Genomic DNA, 23,821 nt, shown 5'->3' with positions numbered 1-23,821 from the left:
ATGTAGTGTGTTGTAGCATATGCTCTAGCAATGCTCTCTCTGAGGGTCAATCTTAATGTCAATGCTAATGAGATGTCCAGTCCAATATCCCACACTCTCCTCATCTGTCATCCTCTCTCTATCTCTCTCTCAGTTCTAGTATACAGTATTCATCACCTCTTCTACCCTCTCCCTTTTCATAGGAAAATCTCTCTCTCCCTCATCCTCTACATCCCTTTCCTCTGAATTGAATTCTAACAATCGATAATAATTTGCAATCGTCTGAACACTTTTACCACTGACACATCAATGTGTTGACAAAGACTTACAGTAAGCATGTCAGTAAGGTCCTTTGGTTGGCTCTCTCATCTCTATATTTCTGTCACGCCTCCCTCTCTCCCCCTCTCATCCTACAGCGTGGGCATTGCGTAATAATGCCAAGCCTTTTATTTCTATTCCGTATCACAGGGCCTTGATATAATTGCAGCGATGTGGCTAGTCTGAAACCTATAACTGCCTAAATTCAACTCCAAGTGGAGACAATATAAGGCTCAGTTACAGGCCCATCTGATGATAGTGCTCCTGCTCATATCTGGTTGTTAATTAATAGATGGGATATACTGTACCGTATGTCTCCAGATCACTTATTTCTAAAACTATGGCTGTGACATGTCTCCTAGTTCTCAATGACCTCCCATACATCTCCCTGTCATGTGGCCAAGGAGTAGTTGGATCAACAGTGGAAAGCGTTTTGCATAACAAGTGACATCAGGGTCTGTATTCATAAAGCTGCTTGGAGTATAGGTGCTTGGAGTAGGAGTGACGATCTAGGATCAAATTCCGTCTGGTCATAGCGTTAGCACTGTTACTCTGAGACGCTTTTTGAATGGGGGCCCTTTCCTTTTGTGTGTGTATGGTTTCGTTTTTTCCCCCCATTTTGTTTACAGTACTTCTGTAGGTAATGTCACAGCTACGAGTTGCCCTTAGACACCGATCTGGGATCAGCTTACCCCTTACAAAATCCTAACTTTAGTAATTAGGGGGGGAAACACTAAAGCTGACCATAGATCAGTGTCCAGTAGCAACCTCCTCCTACTCTTACTGAATGGGCTCTCCTGTGGTTCCCTCACACCCTATTGGAGTTATTTTATGAGATCTCCATGTCAGAGCTGCCCAATAAGACTCTGGAGATCACTGTCTGGGACTACGATTTGGGACGATCCAATGACTTCATAGGTGAGACTCTTCACTTTGAACACATGCACGTACACATACACACATATGCACACACACACACACGGAGCTAGAGAGAGAGATGGCTAGAGAGCAGGAGCGAGAGAGTCAAATCCCATCTTGACACATCCCTATACCCACAGAAGCCAAACTTTTGTGCAGATATTCCATTGGGACTTTGAACTCCTGAAAGGTTCCCATGGTGACACTGCTTATCATGTTTACAGGTGGAGTGTGCCTGAGCTGTCACTCACAGGGAGACCCCCTCCGCCATTGGATGGACTGCCTTAAGAACAAGGGTCAGAGTGTGGAGCGCTGGCACATACTGACCAATGAGCTCCCAAGATCCATAAGTCATGAATAAGGCCACACATCTACTGAGACACAAGGCTGAGTCCTAATTCTTCACCCTTCTCCCAAAGTTGCACACTTCCAGTCATGGATATATCAACGGTAGAAACTCCTTCAAGGCAAGTGTGGAGAATCAAGACACAGATCAAATCATCCCTCTAGCCCCCTACCACCAAGGAATTCCTATAGATCTGAGAGGATTGGATAGACCAAAAATATGGGGGAAATTCCACCTAGCTTATCAGAACGCAAGGGGGAAGCCATGACCATATTGATTTGGATCCTATTGAAACCTTTCAGATCTACTGTAGTGTCTAAGTGGTAGGGGTTATGGGTCGATTTGGAACTCAGCAAAGATTAAGCATTTCTAAGCTCTCTAGAGCCTTGTTTATACCTGGTTCTAACGTGCGTCCATCTTCCTGATATTTTCCTTATCTTGTTGTCTGTTTACACTTATAAGATCTGATCACAATCAGATAGCAATGCGTCTTTTAATCGTCTACACCTGTCTAAAAATGTGGGCACAATCCTAATGTGGACAGGATCAGGCCAAAGGACACATGTTAGCACCAGGTATAAATGGGGATGACTTGCCACAGGACAGAATGCACTTACCAGTATGTTTCTATGTCTATAAAGGTGATTCAAACCTACCTACTGTAACACACCACGGAAATGATGCATGCTGAATAAAAATCATATACAATACAAGGCTTGGATGTTGTTAAGCACAACTCCTTTATGCTATGGAATAGACGAATACCAGCACACGAATATCTAACATCAGATATCCGGTTTGTATGGTTGACATTTGAACCCAAATGGAACCGTATTCCCAACATAATGCACTACTTTTGACCAAAGCCCTATGGGGCTTGGTCAAAAGTAGTGCACTACATAGGGAATAAGGGGCCATTTGGGACATACACTGATAATATTATGAATACATAAATTCTTCCATGTGTTTGGATGATGCAACACAGAATTGACTAATACAAGTTGTCCCCCTCCCTTATATAACTATCCCCTGCCCCCCAAAAAGTATTTGATTAAAAAAAGAAGATTATTACTTTATATATTATTGAGGTGTTTTCCCTGTATTGTTATTTTATGTCATGTTTTTGTCTCTTAATGCGTGACTGAATGTGTGAATGGCGCTTTTTTACTGACGTTTCAATGGCTGTATTCGATTATCTTGTTCTGCTTTTAACAATTGTTGTTCTTACATTTAAATCAGGCAGGTGTTTTGTGTACAATATGAAAGTACATTTGGAATGCACTACTGTGTAAGTCTGACTTGGTTTCTATTTTGTGAAATGGCTTGGCTGAGGGAAATCCAGTACTCAGTACTCCTGAACAGTAAAATAGCTCACTCCTGGTTCAATTTCACATTTGTGTAATTTAGCAAACCCTCTGACCATGTTCAACGGTCCTTGCTATCCTGCATCCTTCAGATATCCCAACTCTAACGTTAACTCATTGAAGTTGAAATGTACAATGGTTATGATTAGGTAAGGGTAAAGTTAGGGACGTCCCAAGGACATTAACCAATTTTCAACTGCCCAGAACAAGTATCAAGCAACAATCAATAAGACGCTGCTGTTTTTTTACGTGACAAACTTTTAAATTAAAGGCAACTGAAAACATGACTACAACAACACACGTTTAAAAATAATCCCATTTACTGTACATTAGGCTCTATCAGCACCACAATAAGTCTTGAAGTCTGAGCACTTGCTATCAGAGAACATGGTGAGAGACTAATAAAGGCATCCTAAGCTGGTTTGTGTTATCCAAAATGAAATTCTCAGATCGGTGCAGACACGGGGTGCTCCTTTTCCTGAAATGTTCCTATATCGTGACCTTATGACATATCCTGGGGTAAGGAATGTGTTTTTGGACTCCTAAACCACATGAGTAAAACTCCAGTCCTTTAGATTCTGCTCTGCAGTGTCTGTGGGTTTTGGTTCCTCCCTTCTACTTAATGAATCAGTGACTCTTATTGGACAAGTTCAAATAGTTTCAAGTGAACATGACCCCGGCTTTTCTTGCAGGTCTAGATACTAAAAAAATTGCTTGACCCGACTGCAGCTCTCCAGGAATTGTGTTTGACACCAATGTCTTCAACCCATGGTTCATCCTCTGCAGTCTCTAATGTCAGCAGGCTCCACCCCCAGAGTCACAAGCAGGAAGTGGATCAATACTACAACACAGCAAAAGTCAATAACCTCCCTGTAGCAGACTGAGGCTGCCCTTTGGACGGGCCGGTGCACAAACAAACATGCAATGCACGCATACAGCAAAATAAAACACGCACAATACACATTTAAAAAAAATCTACACACACACTTGCTGCTTGCTTAAGGTAGTCCATCACATCTGATGATGACTTCAACTACTGCTTGATGGTTCGCTGATGACTGTATAATAAGATGCAGGATGCTCACTATCTGCCACAGACAAGAGCACACAAAGGCATGTCCCGTTGAAGCTGGTGCAGCCATGGTCATACACTCTCCTCCATGTGTATTTGGACAGTGAAGCATTTTTTTTTTTTTATGTGTCTCTATACTCCAGCATTTTTGGATTTGAGATTTTCATACATATCGGTTTGCCGTTTAGAAATGAAAGCATTTTTGTGGTATCCAATTGTGTTTCATTGCGGCAACTCCCCAACGGGCTCGGAAGAAGTGAGGATTGGACAAACATTCTGACCCATCTTTAAAATAGCTGCCAGAAGAAAGTCACACAAAATAAGAAAATATTACTACAAATAAGTAAAGTACAAAACACACACACACACACACTCCCTCCCTCTCTCCCCTGGGTGCTACACACACACACACTCTTCGCTGCTTCTTATACACACCCGGAAGTCAGCCGGGGCCAACGGTGTTGGACGGGACACTGTTCGATTGACGACCCTAGTCAGCATGCAGGCGCCCAGTCCGCCATAAGACGACGCTAGAGCAAGTTAAGACAAGGAATTGCATGCCAACCCTCCCCTCCCCTAACCCGGACAGTGCTAGGCCAATTGTGCACCACCCTTGGAACTCCCTGGTAACATCAGGCTGTAGTGACGCCCCTCTGCACGTCAGGTGAAGTGCCTGAGCAGGACGCGCCACCTGGGAGCTCCGTTGCGAAGTACAATAAAGGCTTTATATAGCACTACTTAAAGGCTTTACAAATCTTAAGTGTAAGTCATAATCTAGAAATGGTCTATTAACTTACAATAAACCCTACAGTGGGAATTGTTACGTCACCCTTTATACACCATTTATAGTGTATAACATACGCTTATAGATTATATGTGAAGCATTTATATAGTGCTTATAAATCCTTTATGATTGCTATAAAAAAGCATTTATAAGTCGTACTGCCCTCATCCAATGACTGACGCATGAGTTCTGATGTGTTTGGTCAGCTTAGCCGCCTCACTGAAAGCCTTGCCACACAAGCTGCAGGTGTGGGCCGAGTCTCCGGCAGGCCGCAATCCATTATGAACACGCTGGTGCTTCCTACACGTGTAGGCGTCCTTGAAGCTCATGCCGCAGACAGGGCAGCCGTACAGACGCAGCTCCGTGTGAACACGCCGGTGGTTCCTCAGTGTGCCATCGTTGTTGAATCGCTTGCCACACAGTGCACAAACGTACGGCTTCTCCCCTGTGTGAATGCGGAGGTGGATCTTGAGGCGTGACCCGTGACTGAATATCTTACCACACTGAGGGCACGGGTGGGACCTCTGATCCCCCCTGTTGTTAGTTTGTTGTTGACCCCTGTTGTTTGTGGACCTGTTAATTTGTTGATGACACCTATTTGTTGATCTATTTGTTAGTTGTTGACGTCTGGTTTGACCCAGGTAGAACTGGGAGGTCAAGGGACCTACGGTACTGGTGGTGGTGGCGTCCCCAAAGTCTTGTTCTGGCCCTGTTGTTACACAACCATCGCTGCCAATCTGGCGGAAAAAGCCATCTGGGATCATGGCAGCACTAGCTGATACCAGGTCAGTGGGGACGCCCGAGGCAGTGGAGGCACCATACCTGCTGCTCTCTGCAACCACTGACTCCAGGTCAGCGCTCAGGTCTGAGACAGTGTACCTGGTTTCAACAGTGGCTGATCCAGGGTCCGAACTGGGGTTTAGTTCACCATACCCCATCTGAGCAGATACTGACCCCAAGTCAGTAGGGCTAGTATCACTAGGCTCTGTTTTGATGCCCTCAGAGTTATAGTGTAAAACCACTCTGTCCACGGGGCATGATGTGCTGCTGAAGGGATATGCAGAGGGAAGGAGATGCTGGTCGTCTTCTTCGTCCAAGTCCCTTTTCACGGACGCTGAAGTCAATGGAGCTACTACTGGTGTGGTAGCCGATGTATCGGTCTGTTGTGAGGACAGGGTATGTGGAGAGTTACACAGACTCTTCCACTCGGTGCACTCTGTGGGTAGCTGGCTATGTGTGGCAGGCATCTCATCCTGGCTCATTACCATGTGGTTCTGGGTGTGTGTAGACTCAGGGTCTGGACCCTGGTTGGCGCTCCACTGGTCCTGCCCAGACACAGAGAGAGAAACAGGCCTGGTCGAGACTGGATGGACAGACGGACATACCGACAAACAGACAGAAAAGAGAAACAAATCAGATTGATTAAGTTTAAACAACTACAGAAGCAATGACAGACACGAGTTCTCGAGCATTCTGTAGGATGAGCTTGTTTGTGTAATCTGGTGATCTACAAGGCTTGAGATTCCCCAAATGCCCCATATCATAATCTTCTAGAAAAACCTGCATCACCTCCCCTTTATATGCACTCAGTGAAAGAATTGACAGGTGAAAACAGTATGGGCAGCAGAGGTCCTTTTTTTTTTGTCTCAGATGAGTGCAAATAAAGTAGACGAGGTCCGTTTTTTCAGACAATAGACAAAGAGCCATTTGCATCATCACCTGCTGAACACTCCGTTCCCGTGTCGAGTCCAACTTCTCGTAGCCTTCGTTTTAGGAGTTCATTCTCTCTCTTCGTCCGGGCAGTCTCCTCCTCGAATTCTGACACTGTCCCCCCAACAACCTCCAGTATCTCATCTACAGCCACCATTAACCGCTCGGTGAGGTAAGCATTCAAAAGCCGTAGTTTGGCCATTTTCTAGAAATTAGCCTCCCCCAAAATCTTTGTTAAAATCCACTGAAAGCCTCCTAGTAACGACCCGAGCTAGATTGTTTTGTAAACACCTCGGCGAAAGCATTCATTTCCTATTTCTTTAACTCTCCTTGGTCATGTGATAAAAACGCTACCGTAATTCATGAAAAGGGGAGGCAAGCTTTTTAAAGGGACTTTCTACTTAAAATCTGTTTGGTTTGCACCCTTATTACCTAGTATATTAATACATATCTTGAGTGAAGGTGATGTGAGTCAAGCATCTGGCATCTTCCTTTTGGAAATAAACAACCTGAAAGATGGTTCAATGTTAATACAAAATAAATACAGAATCAGACATGTGGTATTAATATTTAAATGACGGACTGATTTAATTCATGTTCACAAACACACACTCTTCAATCAAGCTGGAAACATAATCTAAGGTGACATTATCCATTTGTTTTCTACTGCACTGTTTTTATTAATTAATTCCAATAAATATATTTAGGAAATATTCCTATGGCTAAAACACTTCAACGTTTCACAATCCATTCATGTCCTCCGGGGTTTGAAAAGGTGGAGCACATTGACCTCATGTGATGACCTGCCCTGCATCAGTCAGGTGTGTGTTCAGGTGTACCCGCAGGCCGCTGGCCACAGTGAAGCTCTTGGGACACTGGACACAGCGATAGGGTTTCTCCCCAGAGTGAGTCCGTTTGTGCTTTTTCATGGTGTCTCCGTCGCTGAAAGTCCTGTGGCAGTAGGGGCAGCTGTAGGGTCTCTCACCGGTGTGGATCCTATAATATATAAGAAAGAATAAATAAAATAAATATATCTATACTACCGTTCAAAAGTTTGGGGTCACTTAGAAATGTCCTTGTTTTTGAAAGAAAAGCACATTTTTTTGTCCATTAAAATAACATCAAATTGGTCAGAAATACAGTGTAGATATTGTTATTGTTGTAAATGACTATTGTAGCTGGAAACAGCAGATTTTTTATGGAATATTTACATAGGCGTAGAGGTCCATTATCAGCAACCATCACTCCTGTGTTCCAATGGCACCTTGTGTAAGCTAATCCAAGTTCATCATTTTAAAAGGCTAATTGATCATTAGAAAACCCTTTTGCAATTATGTTTCAGCCCAGCTGAAAACTTTTGTTCTAATTAAAAAAGCAATGAAACTGTGAGGTGTCTGTTTCTCAAACTAGACACTCTAATGTACTTGTCCTCTTTTTCAGTTGTGCACCCACTGTTTCTATTCTGGTTAGAGCCAGAATGCGCTGTTCTGTGAAGGGAGAAATTTTCTTCAATTCTACCCCTATTGCCATGTGATGGAGATAATTGTTTTCAGTTTTAAAGTACATTTCCTGTAATTATACACAATTTCCCATGACTTATGCAATGTTAATGATATCTGAGTGAGAGTGACTAACAAAATCAATGGGGGCCACCTGGAGTTCAGGGCCCCACGGTCGGTAGTTGGCCATGAAGTTTAAATAGCTGACATGGCTAATTGAGTGATTGTCAGTGATGACAAAACAAGAGAGAAATTGCTGATCCATAACCAAATTGCTGATGCATAACCTAGTGTATTCTACTATTCTAACTCTTAATAGTAAGTTGAGACCGCAACTGCGGTGCTTATGCCTGGAGCCGGCCCTGGTGATAGGGATAAACCAGGTAATCAACATTCAATGGAGCACAAGTTGTCATAGGCCAGCAACCTATATAGCCCATACTGCCATACCTGCCCAATACCCAAGCCCCAGCAACAGAGTCAGTACTAAGCTTTTATGTGAAGATAGACGGCTGTTTAGAAACACATTCTATTCTTGTTGACCAAAAAATGCATTGACTCCAAAATTACACAATGCATTATTTACCATTCAATTCTATTGGGCACAAAATAATCTGAAAAGAAAATGAAAACAGCAAATGCATCCAACAAGCTTGATGTAATCATTGCGTGCTAGGAATATGGGACCAAATACTAAACTTTTGTCTACTTTTAATACACATAAGTGAATTCATCCCAACTTAAAAGTGTTCTAATTTCTAAATAGTTCACCCAATATGAATGAAAATACACTTCAATTAACGCTGTCAGTCTGCAGTTGAATGTCATAGTTATTGTATTACTTCAAATCCAACGTGCTGCAGTACAGAGGCCAAAAATAACTAAATGTGTCACTGTCCCAATACTTTTGGAGCTCACTGCATACAATATAATAATGTGTGCCAACCTCAGGTGGCGTCTCAGGTTGCCTCTCTGGGTAAAGCTTTTGGAGCACCAGGAACAGCGGTGGGGCCTCTCCCCCGTGTGGATACGGTGGTGGCGCCGCAGGTCAGCCGACTGGGCGAAGGACTTACAGCACCAGTCACAGGCGTAGGGCTTCTTGTACTGGAGGTGGAGGTGGAGGCTGGCCGCCTGGCTGAAACTCTCCCCACATCGGGTGCAGCGGTGTGGGCGCCCCTCCTGGTAGTCGGTGTGGGTGAAGTTGTTACTCTCGTTATATGGCAACACCTGGTCCTTGGACCCAGGATCTGTTTCATATGTTTGCTGGTCGTGTACGGGTGTGTTATGGAGCTCTGAGATGTCCATATCCGGAAGGTCTTTGAAGCCAGCGTCGCCTGAGAGTTCATGGTTGTGGGGTAGTAGTGTTATAGGAAGACCTGTGTAGCCTGAACTGGATTGAGGTTCATGGTTGGTAAGGTTCACTGTGACGTCGCATTCCTTGGGTTCCATTTTGATCCGTCCCTGGATTGGGTCGATGGGAGAGGACCTCTTTCTCTCTGTCCTAAGGACTGGCACTTCAGCGTTGACTGCTCCAGTTGTTGTGGCACAGTGGGCATTGGAGGAGAAAGATGGTGCCAAGGACGAGGTGTTTCCAAAACCCTTGGCTTCTGGGTCTGAGTTGTGCTCTGTCTTTGGGACTGGACTGGACTTCTCTTCTACTCGGACCGTTTCAGTGTGTTCCTGGTTTGGTCCTGTGAGAACCCCATCCTTATCCAACGCTACCTGGCTCTGTGTCTGTAGCCCTCGTCTGTTGACCTGGCTCTGCTGCAGGGGCTCTGGGTCCTGTTCCTGCCTGGAGCTCCACTCTTGCTCACAAAGCTGCTGCTGCTGCCCAGAGAGAGAAAGGCTGGTGGTTCCTGCTTAGAAAGAGGGTGCAAAGACAAAATGCTGTCACTAAATAAGTAAGAAATTGAGTAAATATGTATGACATTGTAATTAATCATGTACTACTATTAGTTGTTAATGTTTGCTGCTAGGGGAATTCGGGCACTTCTCGCGAGCCAACGTAACGTTGCTGTCAATCGTCAACAGACAGACGTCACCCAATGTAGCTGGCTCGTTGACAGTTTGCCAACTAATTTCTGCATGATCATTAAATTAGCATAATCCAACAAATCCGACTAAATGTTCTTACGCCAGTCTGTCTCCGCCAAGAGTAAGATGTCCCGGAGCTGTCGCCGAAGGCTTTCATTTTCTCTCTTAGCGCTTTCATTCTCTCTCTTCGTCCTAGACGTCTCTTCTCGGTACTCGGCCACTGTGTCCCCGACCACGTCCAGAATCTCCCGCACCACTACCGTTAAACGTTCTGTCAGGTAGGCATTCAACAGTTGAAGTTTTGTCATTTTAAAGACATAAAATACTGCAGGATAATGTCCCGTCTCTCTCTCAGCTGATGTTGTGATTTTACTCTTCGTTTGTTGGTAGTTGGGTTAATCGGAAGTGTGTATGTTGTTTTATCGCCACCTGCTGTTTGGGAGGTGAAATTGCTGTCTTGTTTATGTTGAGCCACAAGGGGGCAGTGCAACCCTGTATAATTTCCTCTGCATCAGTAGTTTTATAACATGAACCCTCAATCCTGGTCCATCCCAACAACATCTGATTCAACTACTCAACTAATTTATCATTCAGCCCTTAATCAAAGAGTTAGGCCTATGAACAGAAGACCAAACACAAAAAGACTAAACAGACAGACCTAGTGAAGTCAGCAGATAATGCTACAGGACTGTTTTGTTAGCACAAACTGGAATATGTTCTGGGATTCATCCAATGGCATTGCGGAGTATACCACCTCAGTCACCTGCTTCATCAATAAGTCCATCAACCTCATCATCCCCACAGTGACCATACGTACATATCCCAACCAGAAGCCATGGATTACAGGCAACATCCGCTCCGAGCTAAAGGCTAGAGCTGCCACATTCAAGGAGCAGGACATTAAACCGGACTAACCATCAAACAGGTAAAGCGTCAATACAGGACTAAGATTGAATCCTACTACACCGGCTCTGACGCTCGTCGGATGTGGCAGGGCTTGCAAACTATTATGGACTACAAAGGGAAACAAAGCTGCGAGCTGCCCAGTGACGTTAGCCTACCAGACGGGCTAAATGCCTTTTATGCTCGCTTCGAGGGAAGCAACACTGAAGTATGCATGAGAGCACCAGCTGTTCCGGACAACTGTGTGATCACTCTCTCCGTAGCCGATTTGAGCAAGACCTTTAAACAGGTCAACATTCACAAGGCCAAAGGGCCAGACGGATTAGCAGGGTGTGTACTCAGAGCATGTGCGGAGCAACTGGCAAATGTCTTCACTGACATTTTCAAACTCTCCCTGACCGAGTCTGTAATACCTACATGTTTCAAGCAGACCACCATTGTCCCTGTGCCCAAGAAAGCGAAGGTAACCTGCCTAAATGACTACCACCCTGTAGCACTCACGTCAGTAGCCATGCAGTTCTTTGAAAGGCTGATCATGACTCACATCAACACCATCATCCCGGAAACCCTAGACCCACTCCAATTTGCATACCACCTCAACAGATCTGAAGATGATGCAATCTCAATCTCCCCCATTCACATCGACTGGGCTGTAGTTCCCCGGTGTCCACATCGCCAACAAACTATTATGGTCAAAACAAACCAAGACAGTCGTGAAGAGGGCACGACAACGCCTTTTTCCCCTCAGGAGACTGAAAAGATTTGGCATGATTCCCCAGATCCTCAAAAAGTTCTACAGCTGCACCATCGAGAGCATGGTTGCATCACCGCCTGGTATGGCCACCTGGTATGGGGCCAAGCTTCCTGCCATCCAGGACCTATATACTAGGCGGTGTCAGAGGAAGGTGCAAAAAATTGTCAAAGACTCCAGTCAACCAAGTCATAGACTGTTCTCTCTGCTAGCGCACGGCAAATGGTACGCCAAGTCTAGGTCCAAACAGCTTCTACCCCTAAGCCAAAAGACTGCTGAACAATTAATCAAACTGCCACCTGGAATATTTGCATTTAACCCCCCCCTCACCTTTGTTTTTACACTGCTGCTACTCGCTGTTTATTATCTATGCATAGTCACTTTACCCCTACCTACATTTACCCCTACCCTACCTACATGTACAAATGACCTTGACTAACCTCTATCCCGGCACATTGACTCGGTACCAGTACCCGTTGTATACAGCCTCGCTATTGTTGTTGTGTTACTTTTGTTTACATTTTTTACTTTAGTTTATATAGTCAATATTTTACTAACTCTATTTTCTTAAAACTGCATTGTTGGTTAAGGGCTTGTAAGTAAGGCAAGTCTTCAGGTCTCAAGCAAGGCTACTCATTACACAAGTGTAGTATGCATATTTAACGAAACTCAATTGAATCACAGCTCAAGGTGATTAAAGATGGGTTCCCTTTATCTTTGAAAGAGACATTGGTATGCTCAGCTCAAACGTTTTGTAGTCGAAAAGATGATTTGGGTGCTGGGTTCTAAACGTTTATCCTGGAAGAATGAAGCGCATCCGTTTGCTTTGATAACTGCTGCTAAAATATAAGACATTTAAACGTAAAGAATGTTCCAGTGAGTGCGGATTTTTCCTTTCTTCAAGTATAACTCTATACTATATGAACTATATTAACATCAACTCTCTACTCCTCTGCAACTCTCCCCCCTGGTCAATGCAGGTGGTGGCTCTCCTGGGAAAATGCAGGTAAGTGCAAAAGAAAGTGTCTCGTGTCACCTGAGTGTCTAAGAAAGGTTAATAACAGTAGCTACATTTTAAGAAAGGTACCCAAGAGAATCTGGTAACTGGATAGAGTGAGCCACTGCCAGCCTAGGTCCTCCACCGATTGGTCATCTGGGTTTACAGAACATCCCAAATGGCACCCTATTCCATATTCACTGCTTTTGACCAGGGCTCAAGGGCACTATATAGGGAATATGGTGCCATTTGAGACGTATACCAGGTCTGCCTCTTATCTTCCGGTGGTATCAACATCAGGGCTTTGTCGGGAGACGAAGAGGTGCGTGACCCTCTGGACTGCCCACTGCCGTCCTCCATGCAGGAGAGGAGATGCCGATTGTGTGGGACAGGCTGCAGTCCCTGAATCGGATTTATTGATTCGATAACTCAGTCAGATTTAACGATGAGATAATTCAGCCAGAGAAGAAAATGAAATCCCTGAAGGTTAACTGTAACCCTCTCTAAATGTCCCCTTTCTTTGTCTCTCTCCCTCTCTCTCGCTCCTTCTCTCTTGGAAGATCTCAATTACATTACTCCTCGTGTCCTCTCTCCTCGTCTCCTTCTCAAACCCCATTGGAGGAGAAGGTCAGAGGGGCGGGACCTTTTGCTTTCTCATCCAGTTGGTTTTGAGAAGGAGACGAGAGAAGAGTATGCAATTGAGATATTCCCATAGTCTCTCTCACTTCTTCCTCTCTTTCTTTCTCTCATTGTTGGAAAAGGGGTAGAAATATATTATTGTCTTATATATTATCTTGTACAGAATAAATATTATGGTTAAAGGTTGAGTTAGAATGCTTGCAGGTGAGTAATTAAGTGTTTTGCTGTAGAGTTGAGAACTATTGGAAAATATGATTTTGGCCTGAGTTGAAGGTTTTCGACTGTCTTGACTGTTTGGTTTCTGGGGCCAGTGTGGTATCATGTATAGCCACTATGAAAACCCACTCACACACACACACACACACACACACACACACACACACACACACACACACACACACACACACACACACACACACACACACACACACACACACACACACACACACACACACACACACACACACACACACACCAAGTAGGAAACTGTGAAATGAAGATACAAAATGTTTATTGTCTTTTCATTACATTTGTAAGCAATATTGCACAAGCATGTTAATGTAAGGAACGTGATCAGTAGAAAATGAAAAAAATGTTGGGTAGTAAAAAACAATACCACACCAGGAGTCATATTACTGATCGTGGATTTCCGGATCTATGGCGCTCTCAGGAGTGCATTTCACCCAGGACACACAAGTGCAATGTGTCCTGGGTGACGAAAAGAGTTGACACCCTGTATAGAAAGGTTATAGATATGGTGGTCATCAGAGCTGAACAGGTCACGCCACCACAGGTCTGCCCCTTTCCATGTCATATTGGTGGTGTTGTTGTTGCTGTGATCATGGCGTGTGTGTTAATGTTATGTGGGTTTTACATATCTACACTACTGCCAACATTATTGGCCCCCTGTTGGATAAATCAAGTGTTTTGAATTGAATGGATTCAAATTGAATTGACTCCCTCAATCCACAACAAGCTGCTGTACAAATCAAGCACACTTTTAAAATAAGAAATATCTGACTATCTGGAAGGCCACTATCTGCAATGAATTGAATACTGATTCTGCTAGGAGGTTAAAAGGCTACATACTGCATCATCAGCCTGAACTGAAAGATGCTTTGAATCAGCCATTTCAGAACAATTTTGAAATAGTTATTTACCTGGAATCATTTGGACCATTTAACAATGTACATTGTGAGGTTAGCACGCTAGCTTCTGGAGCACTGGTGTTGTTGACGTGGGATGGAAGCCCGGGTCTGCTGTACAGGGATGGTCTGTGTTACATTCAAGGGGGGAGGATTTCGATAAAGCGTTGTATTCAATGGAAAGAAATATTCTTACAGAATATGGAGTGTAAGCAGTCGGTGTCATTCCCTCCCTCACTTTATGTCCCAAATGCTATCTCCCAAGAGATCTCCCCTCCCTTCCTTTCCCCTGTCCTCTGCATCACACTGCATTCTTTCTCCCAGTCTGCTAAAACCGGCAAGTCAGAATGTATCTTCTCACAGAGTTAAGTCTGTAGACACACCAATCCCTTCTTACTGCTGCTCGGATCCTTTGCCCCACACACACACACACACACACACACACACACACACACACACACACACACACACACACACACACACACACACACACACACACACACACACACACACACACACACACACACACACACACACACACACACACACACACACACACACACTCCTTTGAACTCTACCGAGACGTGTGTGTGTATTTGTTTCGTGGCTCTTGGTTCGGGAACATCAAAAGCACAGCACATACAGTACACTATTTATCGTTTTGTTTCTCTCGTTCTCTCTCCCTCTATTACAGCTCTCCTTTTTACCTTTGATTCAGACCCCTCCCTCTCCCCCTTTCCTATCTGCGTTCAACTGCATTATGATAGTCTGGGAGATTTTTTCTTCTTTCTCTCCCTTGCTCGATATGTCCTACCTTTATCTTTACCTCTATCTCTCTCTCTAGTTCCTTCCTTTTCTGCTTTTGTGTCGTGCTACGTGTTTTTAAAATGTTTCTCTCTCTCGCCATCCGTACTCCCACTCTGCTCTCTGCCTCCCCGCCCCCACCACACCTTACAAACAGAACAAGTCTATCCATCTCATTATCTGTCTGATAATGCCATGTTTTTTCCACTTGCCAGGGATTTGTAGCTACCCCATTTATTTTTGTAGACCTCCATCACCTTTTCTTTCTTCCTACTGCCATCTCCAGTAGCCATCCTCCCCAACCCGTCCTGCTCTCCCCTCTACCCCTCTCTCCCTTCCTTTTTCTCTCTTCTCCTTACACCGCTCTTTCTCTATCTATCTATCTATCTATCTATCTATCTATCTATCTATCTATCTATCTATCTATCTATCTATCTATCTATCTATCTATCTATCTATCCCTCTTTCTCTGCAGCCCCCCTCTTTCACCCCATCATTTTTTCTCTCTCCTATTTTCCAGCCACATTGGCAGAAGCTTTTAATAATTCATATGGATTTAAAATGTAAATTCTAGTAATACTGAGAAGTCAGACCTCACTCACACCCTGCTCTATCCCCGCTTCTCCGGTTGCTCTCCCTCCCTGCCAACCGTTGCCTTGACAACCGCAACATGCTAGAAACACATCCTAGAAATTCGCACACACACAAGACAAGAGATACCCTATCTCAAGCACATTCTTGAGGTAGGGAAAACGATGGAAGGAGAGCGAGTCTGACGCAGTTCAGGAAAAACATGTAGCGAGATGTATTACTGAACATAAATATAAACGCAACATGTAAAGTGTTGGTCCCATGTTTCATGAGATGAAATAAAAGGTCCCAGAAATATTCTATACACACAAATAACTTATTTCTCTCAAATTCTGTGCACAAATTTGTTTACCAGTTAGTGAGCATTTTGCCTTTGCCAAGATAATCCATGCACCTGACAGGTATGGCATATGAAATAGCTGATGAAACAGCATGATCATTACACAGGTGCACCTTGTGCTGGGAGCAATAAAAGGCCACTCTAAAATGTGCTGTTTTGTCACACAAGACAATGCTACAGATGTCTCAAGTTTTGAGGGAGCGTGCAGTTGGCATGCTGACTGCGGGAATGTCTACCAGAGCTTTTGCCAAAGAATTGAATATTCCTTTCTCTACCATAATCCGCCTCCAATGTCGTTTTAGAGAATTTGGCAGTACGTCCAACCGGCCTCACAACCGCAGACCACGTGTGACCACGCCAGCCTAGACCGGACAGCTGATGACACTGTGGGTTTGTACAACCAAAGAATTTCTGCACAAACTGTCAGAAACCGTCTCAGGGAAGCTTATCTGCGTGCTCGTTGTCCTCACCAGGGTTTTTACCTGACTGCAGTTTGGCATCGTAACCAACTTCAGTGGGAAAATGCTCACCTTCGATTGCCACTGGCACGCTGGAGAAGTGTGCTCTTCACAGATGTATCCCAGTTTCAGAATGTAAACAGAGTGCCCCATGGTGTCGGTGGGGTTATGGTATGGTCAGGCATAAGCTACAGACAGCGAACACAATTGTGTTTTTATCGGTGATAATTTGAATTCGCAGAAATACTGGGGACGAGATCCTGAGGCCCGTTGTCGTGCCATTCATCCGCTGCCATCACCTCATGTTTCAGCAGGATGATACACGGCCCCGTGTCGCAAGGTCAACTCTATGTGAAGGAGATGTGTTGTGCTGCATGACAGAATTCATCTAAATTGACTGATTTCCTCATATGAACTGTAAAATCGTAGAAATGGTTGCGTTTAAATTGTTGTTCGGTGTAGCAACGTACCATGTGAAACAGAGCTCGTACTCAACTAGGGTTTATTGTTGTTTACGTGCTGCTTTGCGTTTTGTGGCTAGCGTTACTTTGCTGCCTGCCAACTTTACGGTTTTTACTTTTTAATTACCGTGTTATAGTTGTATTTTTTCCTTTGCTCAACTTTTTTCCTTCAATTTTTTCTCCCCGGACGCTTTATCTGGACATGGTTCTACAGGACCTCCACCAGCCGAAGCTAAGTAGTAACATTAACATGATGCTTTATCTGGACATGGTTCTACAGGACCTCCACCAGCCAAAGCTAAGTAGTAACATTAACATGATGCTTTATCTGGACATGGTTCTACAGGACCTCCACCAGCCGAAGCTAAGTAGTAACATTAACATGATGCTTTATCTGGACATGGTTCTACAGGACCTCCACCAGCCGAAGCTAAGTAGTAACATTAACATGATGCTTTATCTGGACATGGTTCTACAGGACCTCCACCAGCCCTAAGTAGTAACATTAACATGATGCTTTATCTGGACATGGTTCTACAGGACCTCCACCTGAAGCTAAGTAGTAACATTAACATGATGCTTTATCTGGACATGGTTCTACAGGACCTCCACCAGCCAAAGCTAAGTAGTAACATTAACATGATGCTTTATCTGGACATGGTTCTACAGGACCTCCACCAGCCGAAGCTAAGTAGTAACATTAACATGATGCTTTATCTGGACATGGTTCTACAGGACCTCCACCAGCCAAAGCTAAGTAGTAACATTAACATGATGCTTTATCTGGACATGGTTCTACAGGACATCCACCAGCCGAAGCTAAGTAGTAACATTAACATGATGCTTTATCTGGACATGGTTCTACAGGACCTCCACCAGCCGAAGCTAAGTAGTAACATTAACATGATGCTTTATCTGGACATGGTTCTACAGGACCTCCACCAGCCAAAGCTAAGTAGTAACATTAACATGATGCTTTATCTGGACATGGTTCTACAGGACCTCCACCAGCCAAAGCTAAGTAGTAACATTAACATGATGCTTTATCTGGACATGGTTCTACAGGACCTCCACCAGCCAAAGCTAAGTAGTAACATTAACATGATGCTTTATCTGGACATGGTTCTACAGGACCTCCACCAGCCGAAGCTAAGTAGTAACATTAACATGATGCTTTATCTGGACATGGTTCTACAGGACCTCCACCAGCCAAAGCTAAGTAGTAACATTAACATGATGCTTTATCTGGACATGGTTCTACAGGACCTCCACCAGCCAAAGCTAAGTAGTAACATTAACATGATGCTTTATCTGGACATGGTTCTACAGGACCTCCACCAGCCAAAGCTAAGTAGTAACATTAACATGACGCTTTATCTGGACATGGTTCTAAAGGACCTCCACCAGCCGAAGCTAAGTAGTAACATTAACATGATGCTTTATCTGGACATGGTTCTACAGGACCTCCACCAGCCGAAGCTAAGTAGTAACATTAACATGATGCTTTATCTGGACATGGTTCTACAGGACCTCCACCAGCCGAAGCTAAGTAGTAACATTAACATGATGCTTTATCTGGACATGGTTCTACAGGACCTCCACCAGCCAAAGCTAAGTAGTAACATTAACATGATGCTTTATCTGGACATGGTTCTACAGGACCTCCACCAGCCGAAGCTAAGTAGTAACATTAACATGATGCTTTATCTGGACATGGTTCTACAGGACCTCCACCAGCCGAAGCTAAGTAGTAACATTAACATGATGCTTTATCTGGACATGGTTCTACAGGACCTCCACCAGCCGAAGCTAAGTAGTAACATTAACATGATGCTTTATCTGGACATGGTTCTACAGGACCTCCACCAGCCGAAGCTAAGTAGTAACATTAACATGATGCTTTATCTGGACATGGTTCTACAGGACCTCCACCAGCCGAAGCTAAGTAATAACATTAACATGATGCCTTCTAATTGCAGTCGCTGTACTCATAATATACAGGAGAACGATCGCCTTATGGTGAGGATTGCGTCTGAAGCTATTTTCGTCTATTGAGCTTCTAATCATGCAGCCTACTCAATCACTTGCTATAGCTACTGTTTACAGGCCCCCTGTGCCGTATACAGCGTTCCTCACTGAGTTCCCTGAATTCCTATCGGATAATATTTTAATTGTTGGTGACTTTAATATTCACGTGGAAAAGTCCACAGACCCACTCCAAAAGGCTTTCGGAGCCATCATCGACTCAGCGGGTTTTGTCCAATATGTCTCCGGACCTACTCACTGCCACAGTCATACTCGGGACCTAGTTTTGTCCCGTGGAATAAATATTGTGGATCTTAATGTTTTTCCTCATAATCCTGAACTATCGGACCACCATTTGATTACGTTTGCAATCGCAACAAATAATCTGCTCAGACCCCAACCAAGGATCATCAAATGTCGTGCTATAAATTCTCAGACAACCCAAAAGATTCCTCGATGCCCTTCCAGACTCTCTCCACCTGCCCAACGATGTCAGAGTACAACAATTGGTTAACCACCTAACTGAGGAACTTAATTTAACCTTGCGTAATACCCTAGATGCAGTTGCACTCCTAAAAACAAAAAATATGCGGACGATACGCAGCTGTACATTTCGATGAAACATGGTGAAGCCCCAAAATTGCTCTCCCTGGAAGCCTGTGTTTCAGACAGACATAAGGAAGTGGATGGCGGCAAATGTTTTACTTTTAAACTCGGACAAAACAGAGATGCTTGTTCTAGAAACAAAGAGATCTTCTGTTGGATCTGACAAGTAATCTTGATGGTTGTACAGTCGTCTCAAATAAAACTGTAAAGGACCTCGGCGTTACTCTGGACCCTGATCTCTCTTTTGACGAACATATTAATATTCTTTCAAGGACAGCTTTTTTCCATCTACGTCACAAAAAGGTGAAACTTTCTGCCCAAAAAGGATGCAGAAAAATGTATCTATGCTTTTGTCACTTCTAGATTAGACTATTGCAATGCTCTACTTTCCAGCTACTCGGATAAAGCACTAAATACACTTCAGTTAGTGCTAAACACAGCTGCTAGAATCTTGGCTAGAACCCAAAAATGTGATCATATTACTCCAGTGCTAGCATCTCTACACTGGCCTGCTGTTAAGGATAGGGCTTATTTAAAGGTTTTACTGCTAACCTACAAAGCATTACATGGGCTTGCTCCTATCTATCTTTCCGATTCGGTCCAGCCGTACATACCTACATGTACGCTATGGTCACAAGATGCAGGCCTCCTAATTGTCCCTAGAATTTCTAAGCAAACAGCTGGAGGCAGAGCTTTCTCCTGTAGAGCTCCATTTTTATGGAATGGTCTGCCTCTCCATGTGAGAGACGCAGACTTGGTCGCAACCTTCAAGTCTTTATTGAAGATTCATCTCTTCAGTAGGTCCTACGTTTGAGTGTAGTCTGGCCCAGCGGTGTTTTATTTAAATTTTATATTACCTTTATTAGGCAAGTCAGTTAAGAACAAATGATTATTTTCAATGACAGCCTAAGAACAGTGGGTGAACTGCCTTGTTCAGGGGCAGAACGACTACCTGGCCTGGTGACTCCTTGCTGTCTCCAGTCCACCTTGTCGTGCTGCTGCTCCAGTGTCATCTGTTCTGCCTGCGGCTATGGAACCCTGACCTGTTCACCAGACGTGCTACCTTGTCCCGGACCTGCTGTTTCGATTATTATTTGACCCTGCTGGTCATCTACGAACATTTGAACATCTTGGCCATGTACTGTTATAATCAGAAGAGGACTGGCCACCCCTCCGAGCCTGGTTTCTCTCTAGGTTTCTTCCTAGGTTCCTGACTTTCTAGGAAGTTTTTCCTAGCCACCGTGCTTCTACATCTGCATTGCTTGCTGTTTGGGTTTTTAGGCTGAGTTTCTGTATAGCACTTTGTGACATCGGCTGATGTAAAAAGGGCTTTATAAATACTTTTTGATTGATTGATTCACAAGGTTCCTTTCAAACTTCATCATTAATCATACACAATCAGAATAGGATCAAGATCAATACAGAGTTCTTTATCAATATCTTGGATTAACATAGTAGTGTACATACATACTCATACTGTATGTTTGTAAAGCAGTCAATTAAGGCATGCACAGTCAGGCAAGTCAGCACAGATGTCTGATTCAGGATTATAGTATAGATCCGTAACCAACGACAATAAGAAGAACAACACTGATTAACTAAGTGGGCCAATGGTCTGGAACCACCGGTGCTGCAGTCTGTGGATACCTCCCAAATGGCACCATATTCCCTATATAGTGCACTACTTTTGACTAGAGCCCTGGGAGTAGGGTGCCATTTGGGAGTTACCCAAGATCCCTTCTCCAAAGAGATAACATATCAAACAGGATATAGATTATATTGGACAGGAAGTAGCACATAACAAACGTGAAACGGGAGCAAATAGATAATTGTAAAGTGATCCTGTATGGCTCAGTTGGTAGAGCATAACACTTGCAATGCCAGGAATGTGGGTTCGATTCCCAACCATATATAGAAACGTATGCACGCATGCCTGTAAAAAACACTTGAAATAAAAATGTCTGCTAAATAGAATATAACAATATAATAATAAACCTATAGAAAATAAAAAGGCGAAGAAGAACATTCATTGGTTGGGAATAATTCTGAATGAATGAATTAGTAGGAGAAAGAAAGACCTGAGAGATGAATAGGAAATGACTAAGAAGACATGAAGAAAAGGTGGAGATTACTCACCTGGTGGCTTGAAAGACTATTTATGTCTGCATATAAATTATCTCATGAACTGGTTGGTCATGATCGTTGTAATCACACAAGGTATCTACCGTCGAAGCATATGAATTGTGTAAATAGCTAACTGTAAACATGCTTTTTTTTTTGAGCAGTTTTCTTGTCAAGGAAGCTCACAATCAACCGGTTGAATAACAGCGAAGGCCATTATCGAACATTGTTTCCTGCTGTTCTCGTGTAATGTCATCAAGAGAACAACAACACTAGTAGAAATAACAGTGAAAATAAAAATAGTAACCATAACAATGACAATAGTAACACTAGTGAAATAACTAGTGCTACAAACAATAGCACTAATAGCTCAATAACAGTCCATATCAAACCAAAGGCATAACCAGGTATATAAATAAATATATACATACATCTACAATATAGTGCAAGCAGGTTAAATATCCATAGTTGTGCACAACCACTGAGAAATGGAAATAAAAGAAGCCAAAAGTCAGCATTCACTTTCAGCTGAAAACATTTTTGCATATGTGGTTAGTACAAACAGACATGCAACACTTTTGGCGTGAATGGGGTTACAGGAGACTTCGACAATATCTTCTCCTTCCTCCCAAAGTGTGCACTTGTTAAGTTCCCTTCACTGATTTGAAAATAACTGGTACAATAAATACTGTAGAAACTGCCTCTAGCCAATGCCTTCAGGGTGGGGGAAAAAAACAGCCACCAGATTTTGGCATTGGCTGGTAGAATGTCTATTGTTACCAGCCACATTGGTGGCTGATCACACAGAGCATTTGGGAGAAGTTTTGTTTTTGCTCAACAAAGCGCACATGTAAAAAATTATTTTGAAATTGTGTGTGTGTGTTTATCTATTCTTGTGGGGACTTCTGGTCTAAACAAACAAAAACTGGGGACATTTTGTTAGTCCCAATGAGGTCAAATGCTATTTCTAGGGGGTTTAATGTTAAGGTTAGGGTTAGTGTAAGAGTACAGGTTAGGGTTAGGTTTAGAAGTTAGGGAAAATAGGATTTTGAATGGGACTGAATTGTGTGTCCCCACATGGTTAGCTGTAGAAGACATTGTGTGTGTGTGTGTGTGTGTGTGTGTGTGTGTGTGCGTGCGTGTGCGTGTGTGTGCGCGTGTTTTCTGTGGCTGGTGGACGAAAAGCTTTATTTCCAACCCTGCATGCCTCCACTAATCCAATGCTTTTATATTTTTTGGAAGTAGTGAACGAGTGTACACTTCAGTAGAAATGCAATATTATTGGGACACACCCCCTCACTACCCCTCCAAACCTCAAACCCTGGCACTGTCAGAGTGGAACATCCTCACTCGTCATTCCCAATGGGAAACCTTCTTTGGTTTTCAACCTTATTGTTGCCTTTCTATGGTAGCTAGTCTAGCCTTCACGGGTGGTTCGGAGGAAGTGCTTACAAAACGGTCGGGTGGAGCAGAGTCACAAAATAACAAATTGACATGGATTATTCTTGACTACTCAAACAAATCTAAGTGAAAAAGTCAACTTTGGACGTGAATATCATGTGTCATCATGGCAAATAAATATGCATATTATTTATTTACAATGCGCTGCACAAGTCAACAAGTCTCTCAGCTACATAAAGATGTCCTTGGTGTAAAAGCATTAGAGTTAACCTATCCTCCATTAAACTCCTAAGTATAACACACTGTAAACGATACTGTAAACATGCACAGGGGACTGGGCTCGGGAAGTGAAGGGAATGTGTGTGCCAAGTAGAATATGATACCTTTAAACTGAGTGGGAGGGGACTGACTCACCTGCTTCTCCATAAAAACAGCATCCAGGGGCAGACACACACGCACACTCTTAAAGACTATCTTTAACACACACACACACACACACACACACACACACACACACACACACACACACACACACACACACACACACACACACAC

The 23,821-nt window shown here is 43.5% G+C and overlaps 2 protein-coding genes and 1 long non-coding RNA gene across 11 annotated transcripts; all 3 read right to left on the bottom strand.

The window, feature by feature from the left end:
* Positions 1 to 3,223: 3,223 nt before the first annotated feature.
* On the bottom strand, positions 3,224 to 6,808 carry LOC118358922 (zinc finger protein 343-like). The gene is made up of 2 exons (XM_035736933.1): positions 6,501 to 6,808; positions 3,224 to 6,144 (listed from the first exon to the last, which is right to left on the bottom strand). The coding sequence occupies exons 1-2, from the start codon at positions 6,691 to 6,693 to the stop codon at positions 4,946 to 4,948; spliced, it is 1,392 nt and encodes a 463-aa protein (XP_035592826.1). The 5' UTR covers positions 6,694 to 6,808; the 3' UTR covers positions 3,224 to 4,945.
* A 244-nt stretch (positions 6,809 to 7,052) lies between these two features.
* LOC118358920 (zinc finger and SCAN domain-containing protein 22-like) lies at positions 7,053 to 10,470 on the bottom strand. Its single transcript, XM_035736932.2, has 3 exons — positions 10,125 to 10,470; positions 8,937 to 9,846; positions 7,053 to 7,487 (listed from the first exon to the last, which is right to left on the bottom strand). The coding sequence occupies exons 1-3, from the start codon at positions 10,330 to 10,332 to the stop codon at positions 7,283 to 7,285; spliced, it is 1,323 nt and encodes a 440-aa protein (XP_035592825.1). The 5' UTR covers positions 10,333 to 10,470; the 3' UTR covers positions 7,053 to 7,282.
* A 6,203-nt stretch (positions 10,471 to 16,673) lies between these two features.
* Positions 16,674 to 19,045, bottom strand: LOC127912230 (uncharacterized). 9 transcript variants are annotated; one of them, XR_008081600.1, is made up of 4 exons: positions 18,578 to 19,045; positions 18,248 to 18,445; positions 17,786 to 17,851; positions 16,674 to 17,594 (listed from the first exon to the last, which is right to left on the bottom strand). It is a non-coding gene; the product is annotated as an uncharacterized LOC127912230 (long non-coding RNA). The 9 variants fall into 9 exon arrangements; XR_008081597.1 differs by lacking the exon at positions 17,786 to 17,851 and having other exon boundaries at positions 18,050 to 18,445; positions 18,578 to 18,709; positions 18,776 to 19,045; XR_008081596.1 differs by lacking the exon at positions 17,786 to 17,851 and having other exon boundaries at positions 18,050 to 18,313; positions 18,512 to 19,045.
* Positions 19,046 to 23,821: the final 4,776 nt, after the last annotated feature.

The sequence above is a fragment of the Oncorhynchus keta genome, chromosome 26, assembly GCF_023373465.1.
Source record: "Oncorhynchus keta strain PuntledgeMale-10-30-2019 chromosome 26, Oket_V2, whole genome shotgun sequence".
NCBI classification, from domain to species: domain Eukaryota; kingdom Metazoa; phylum Chordata; class Actinopteri; order Salmoniformes; family Salmonidae; genus Oncorhynchus; species Oncorhynchus keta.
Note: the sequence above shows the minus strand (reverse complement) of the source record. Positions and strands in the feature narration are given on the sequence as shown.